The sequence below is a fragment of the Dendroctonus ponderosae genome, unplaced genomic scaffold (assembly GCF_020466585.1).
Source record: "Dendroctonus ponderosae isolate FM_Combo_2020 unplaced genomic scaffold, Dpon_F_20191213v2 Dpon_F_20191213_9, whole genome shotgun sequence".
Lineage (NCBI taxonomy): Eukaryota > Metazoa > Arthropoda > Insecta > Coleoptera > Curculionidae > Dendroctonus > Dendroctonus ponderosae.
The window spans coordinates 8,585,573-8,591,642 of NW_026019116.1; the positions used below are offsets into that span (position 1 = coordinate 8,585,573).

At 45.1% G+C, this 6,070-nt stretch overlaps 2 protein-coding genes and 1 long non-coding RNA gene across 3 annotated transcripts; 1 reads left to right on the forward strand and 2 right to left on the reverse strand.

Annotated features, from left to right (window-relative positions):
• Positions 1–894: 894 nt before the first annotated feature.
• LOC109538909 (28S ribosomal protein S31, mitochondrial) lies at positions 895–4,770 on the reverse strand. Its single transcript, XM_019906347.2, has 6 exons — positions 4,687–4,770; positions 4,338–4,636; positions 4,149–4,281; positions 3,930–4,097; positions 1,270–1,487; positions 895–1,213 (listed from the first exon to the last, which is right to left on the reverse strand). The coding sequence occupies exons 1-6, from the start codon at positions 4,710–4,712 to the stop codon at positions 945–947; spliced, it is 1,113 nt and encodes a 370-aa protein (XP_019761906.2). The 5' UTR covers positions 4,713–4,770; the 3' UTR covers positions 895–944.
• LOC109538908 (protein hook) lies at positions 1,588–3,613 on the reverse strand. The gene is made up of 2 exons (XM_019906346.2): positions 3,232–3,613; positions 1,588–3,168 (listed from the first exon to the last, which is right to left on the reverse strand). Exons 1-2 carry the CDS (start codon positions 3,578–3,580, stop codon positions 1,676–1,678), a joined length of 1,842 nt encoding a protein of 613 aa, XP_019761905.1. The 5' UTR covers positions 3,581–3,613; the 3' UTR covers positions 1,588–1,675.
• LOC125505606 lies at positions 4,020–5,856 on the forward strand. Its single transcript, XR_007282270.1, has 3 exons — positions 4,020–4,107; positions 4,288–5,238; positions 5,350–5,856. It is a non-coding gene; the product is annotated as an uncharacterized LOC125505606 (long non-coding RNA).
• The last annotated feature ends 214 nt before the right edge of the window (positions 5,857–6,070 follow it).

Genomic DNA, 6,070 nt, shown 5'->3' on the forward strand with positions numbered 1-6,070 from the left:
TGGAATGATGTAAAAACGAGCGTTCTTGCTCATTTTGCTTCCGAGAAACATGCAAAACGGACGGAAAACATGAAATTTTGCAATAATCTTGCGCCACCCTTGCACAAAACGCCGATCATTTTTCTAATTTCATAGATAACAGAAGACTGTATTTTTTCTACATAACCCCCCCCCCTGACTTTAAAGCTGGATCCGCCCCTGCATCCCATTATTGCCGCTCTTTGAGTTAATGAGTTTTAACTCATCGCTTAATGAGTTATGACTCGTTTGTCGATGACCGATACTGGAATTTTAACATCCAAAAAAAAGTTATCAACATTTTTTATGAGTAACGTTTTCCCAGCCGCGGAACTGAGCGCCGGTGCGTTGGGTTGGCGCACCAAGCCCTTTGCGCAGCACTGCGCCAACTCCTAAAAATTGACTAGATACCTTTTCGGGCGAAACGATTGCTTGAAAATGTTTGGTCTCAAACGGGAAAAACCGGAAATTTTGAAGAAACTTAAAAATTCTTCTGGGCGATGAGGGTGGCAAGTTTTCCAAATATGTAGTTGATTATATGATTTTGCTTTCTCTGCGAATCTTTTGGGAAAACTCGGTAAAAAAGTCGATAAAATATCTGGTTTTTGTGCCAAATTCGAAGCTGAAAAGGGTTTTTAGGGCATCAGAAAATAATGATTTTTTGGCGGTTTTGGTTAAAAACTTTTAGTTTTGTAATCGATTTTTGAGAAAACACTAAAACTCTTCAAAATAGAGCGTTTTTGAGTAGAAAGTAAAGCAGGAAAAAAAATCAGTCGAAACTAAAGAACCACAGTTCTTCTGGTTGATGGCAATCCGTAATTATTTTCACAATAGAATATGTTAAAAAGGGAGTTGGAGGAAACGGAACTAATAAAATTCTTTAAGAGAACTTTATTAACTAAAACTAAACGCGCTAAAAGTCACATTCACTGCTGGTCGATGGCGGGCTGATCTTTTGGAGGTGCTGGAAAGGCGCCCACTTCCTGCAACAGTTGCCTTTTCTCCTCAAAGTAATTCTTGTACCACTCGATGTGCTCGCGCTTGGCCTCCACGGTCAAGTAGCTGTTTTTGGACAGTCCCACGCAGACCAGCTCCATAAAGTGCCGCAAAGGGCCGCGTGCCGGACACCAAGGTTCCAGGTATTTTTCCAGGAAAATGTGCTCGGAAAAGTACACTTTGCTTTCCTCGTCCAGCCCTGAAACACACTCACGCCCATTAAATTGGGGAATTTGCCAACTGTGTTGACGTTACCGAATTCGTTGTTGATGGGAAATTGCCAGAACTTGCCCTGATTGGTCCACAGGATCATTTCCTGGAAATAGTTGGAGGGGGGATGGGTAACGGCCAATTGCAGCTCTCTATTGTGGAGTTGTTGCCACGTTGACAATTGCGAGCTGGGCTGCAGCTCCGATGGGTTGGTGAAAATGCCCAGACTGTCCCCTTCGAACAGAGCCACTGGTTCCACGTTCCTGAACAAACATAATTTGATAGGTTCGGGAACGCGCTCTATTTTCGAAACGCTTCAATCCCCCAGTCAAGGGGGCATAATACGAAAAAATCGCTCATCAATAGTGTGTATAAATAAATGTATTGCAAAAGCCCAACACATACATGTATAGTAAAACCTGGCTAAAAATTCATGTAAAACTAGGTGGTCCTATTTGGATCGGTTCGGATACAAGTTGGGACGAGCGGGCAGCTTCCTAGGGGTGGGCTGTCGCTGCCTGGCTAGAAACGACTGCCCCTGAGCCCCAAACACTGCCAGACGCTCGTCGGCGGCCTCACGATGCAGCCCGCCCAATAACTTGTAAAATGCAGCCGTCAGCATGCGCTCCTCCGTTGCCCCCATGGTGCCGCCCCTAACCCGGTCACTTTCCGCGCTTTCCAGTTGCGCTGCCACCTCGCGCGCTTTTTCCAGATTTCGCTGGTACTTTGCCTGGGCAGTTTGCAGTTCGTGCTCCTTCGCCGCCAGCGCTTCCTGCAGCTTTTTCACGGTGATGGCGGGGTTGGCTGTGGAGTCGGGGCCGCGCAGCTCTTCCAGCTGCGCTTCCAGCCTCAGGACGGTTTGGTTGAGGGTGCGGTTCTGCTGCTGCAGTTTCTCGCTGCGGCCGAGCGCTTGGTCCAGAGCCAACTGTTTGGTGTCCAGCTCCTGCTGTGCCAGGCGAAGCGTTTTGTTTTCCCGCTCCAGAAAGCGTAATCTAGCTTTCAGGTCGGCTGGGGTGAGCTCCTGGGCGACTGCAGCGCCAGCTTCGCTGGCCTTCACGTGGCCCAGCTTGAGCTCCTCGTTTTCCTCCCTCAATGAGTCTCTTTCCAGGAGCAAGCGGTTGCGTTCGGCCTGTAGGGCAACTGCTTTGGACTCCAGGTTTTCCTGACTGAACTGCGCCTTGTCGGCCCGCTGCGCCTCTTCGTCCAGCTTTTGCTGCAGCTCCACAATCTGGTTCCTGTAGGCTTCGCACTGGTTCCTCCAGCTGCTGTTCTTTGTCAGTTCCTCTTCCATTTCCATGGTTTTTTGTAGGTACTCGATGTTTTTGGCTTCCAGTTTCTGCACCTGCTTCTTCAGGTCCTGATAGTCTTCCAGTTTCCTTTTGTAGGAAGCCACTGTCTGCTCCAGGTCGTCCACTTTGCTTGCCGACTCGGTTAGAGCGTCAACTTCATCCTTCAGCCGTGTGGAGTCGCTGGCCGCGATCTGCAGCTCTGCAATCCTCTCCTGGTAGGCCAGCAACTGCTTCTCCTGCTCCAGCAGTTTAGCGTTGAAGTCGTCCCTCATCACTTCCGCCTTGAACTTTTCTTCCTTGAGCAGCTCCATTTGGCGTCGGGGGTCGGGGCCCTTAATCTCCTTTTGTTGCAGCGACTCGATCTGTTGTTCCAGGTTCTTGCGCTCCTCTTGCATGATGGAAAGCTGTTGCTCCATCTGCTGGTTTTGCAGGATCAGAGCCTCCTTGGCTTCGTTTGCGGCCTCCAGGTCGGACACGAGTTTGGCTACGCGGGCGTCACTGTCTAGGATGAGCATGCTCAGGCCGGTTTTGCCTGGCCCCATTGCCACTTCCTCAAGCTGCTGGATCGTTTGCATGATGTTTTGCTGCACCGATTCCTCCATTTCCATAATGAGAGTAATGTACTCCTGTTTTCTTTCGCAATTGATTGCACAGCCTGAAATTGAGTGGGAAATTAGTTGATGGTTTGGGACTCCAGCTTACCAGCTCCAGGACGTACCGAGAACCAATCTGAGGAGTTTTCCTAACTGCACTGCGTCGCTGCTTTCCCCAATCTTGCCCACGTCGGGCTTGCCCTTGTCGGCGATTTGCATGCTCAGCAAGTCTTGGTAGTATTCGATAACAGCTTCCGAAATCTTTTTCAGGTTGCTCACCCTCAGACGCCAATTGGCTCCCACGTCTTTCTTGATTTTAGGCTGCAATTGCCCGAAGTAGTTCGGTTCGATTTGGAGCAGCGCTTCCAAGATTCCCACTCCGTCGCATATTTCCGAAACGGTCTTTGTTCGATTGGGGGCTAGTCGTTGCAGCCACTTCACTAAGCTCTTGCACATGTCTTCGGTGGGGTCCATTTTCGATCAGTTACTGTTATCAAACAATTACACAGAAAACATTGAGGGTTATGTTTATCTGTCTAGGTGGAGTCTGAAGACGTCAGCTTATTGACATGTGTCGTGCTCGTTGCGGACAGTTTCCTCTCACTTACACGCGCGCACGTTGATAGGGGATAAAGAGAGACACCACAATGTGAGAGTAGGCGGTTTGTTGGCATTACTGCTTCACTTGCCAAGTGCAATGCACAGATCACAGAGGTTACTCTGTGATCTGTGGTGCAATGTAGTGGAACGGAACCTCAAATTTTAAGTGTTAAAATGGGGCCCCTGAGAACTTTTGAGAATCTGAAAATTTGTGTAGACTTACCCTTGAGGCCCCATGGGATAAACGGGGCGCCTGGGTCTGCGACTGCTCATGGACCTCTGAGGAGAGTCCATTTGCGAACTGACGCTTTTTAGGGCGCTTCGCACTTGCTCAGCTTTGGAAACTTGGGGTGCAGCCCCCCTTTCCACCTTCATCCCCTTGAGGATGTCACTGAAACAGGGTATGTCTGATTGAAAGCTGGCAAAAAGCAGCTCAACTTACCTGAGACTGGCTGTGGTTTCCTCGGGAGTTTTAATAGGGTTGAGCAGTTTCACCAGCAATTCCGACTCGGTTTGCTTGACGTTTCCGCCAAGTGAGTCTGCGACTTCTTGTACGGCATTAATAATTTTATTTTCTGCAGGATGGAAATCAGATGACGATCAAAAGGTGAGGAGCAGGCCTGACACGTACCGACTGATTGAGTGCTGGCTTCCTGCTTCTCCTGGCGGCCCTGCTCTCGTTTATTCGAGGGCTGTGCCAGATCGATAGAGGTTTTGTTCGCTATATTGTTAGACATCATTTGATCTAACAAGAAGTTGAGCTTTCGTACAGCGTCAGAGTTAGGTGCTTTTTTCTTCAATTCGTCATCACTATCAGAGCTGCTGCTGCTGCTGTTTGAAGAAGGCTGGTTAGTGCTTTTCTGGCAAGTGATTGATTTGACGATGCTGCCACAGTCCAGGAGCTTCTTGCTTGCATTAGGTAAGTTTTTCCTGCAAATGGCCTTCTTAGGTACATAAGTATGTTGCGTCACTCAGGGTACCTTAAGATTAGCTTCGTTAAACTCATTTCTGTAGTTCGCGGACGTTTTCTGCAGAACTTCGTTCTATCCTCCCGGAAATTTTGAGGTTATAGCCATAGAACAAGGCTTATATAGAAACGACTCTTCCTCTTGTAGAAAGTGTGTCGCTAAAGTGGCGCGCCCTGGTGGCTGAGAATTAAAGAATTCAAACAAACCTACATTATGAACCCACTACACTTGGTTATTTTTAATTGTGCCGCAAGGGGCAGCTGATAATAGGGATAAATGACACAATTACACAAAAATACATATAAATATATTACTTGTTGTTTATTGTTTATATAAATACCTTTTACAGATAAAAAAATCTTTGGAGCATTTTTAGGAACAACTTTAAAACATACGCCTTTTGTGATAGGAAGCCGTGCATTTTCCAACAGCCTTCAAGACACCAATAAAGAGCTACCATCTTCGCAGATTATTGACGATTTATGAAAACAGATAAGGAAAAAGATAATCTGAAAATATGAAAATATCATTATTCATTTACGCATAATGTAGATAGTGAAATCGGTAAGTCTTAATAATCATTAAAATGTAATAACTACAGTAAGAGTAGGTTCAAGCTTTTTCTTAAGCTTAAGAAAACGCTGTTCTAAAGTATTAAGTAAAAGTATTTAATAGGTTTACCGCTGCATGTGAAAAGCGAATTGCTTCATTCGATTGGAGTAACCAGCAGGAACAAAATGACCCCAACGAAACAACTTCTATTTCACAAGCTATGCAGCATGAGGAGGACATTGAAACGTTATGAGCATAATAGGAAGAGTTGCAGGAGAGACGTATTCGGGGTAAAGAATGTAAGTAATCTTTTAAGCAATAAAACTTAGAATTGTTTAGAATATGATAGAATACATATTTTCCTATTGCAGCTACGTCAAAAAGCTTTAATGGAATTCTTAAACATTTCAATAATTTGTTTCGTAGTTTTCGTATTATTATTTTATAGAAAGGCAGATTTTGACATCAATAATTTTGTTTATTTGTTCCTTTTACATGCTTTTGAAGTTTTTACTTTTACTTGTTTATCATTTATACGTCTGTTTGTCCTGTTTCTGTTATATATGTTGATCGTTTATATGGTGTACTTTGTTCTTTCCTATTTCTGTTATTATAAATATGTTTATCATTTATGACTATGTTTTTTTTCTAATCGGTCAGTATTAAGTTTGTGTTTGCCAGCGTTTCATCATTTTAAAGGTAGCTGTTACAGGTGCAGTGACTTTTAATGTAGTTGGGTAAAATATACCTTGCTACGAATAATAAATTCACAGAAGTAAAGCCTGTGTCTCATGCATCCGTTTATATGATGATACGATGATACGAAAGTGTTTCTATTGGTTGG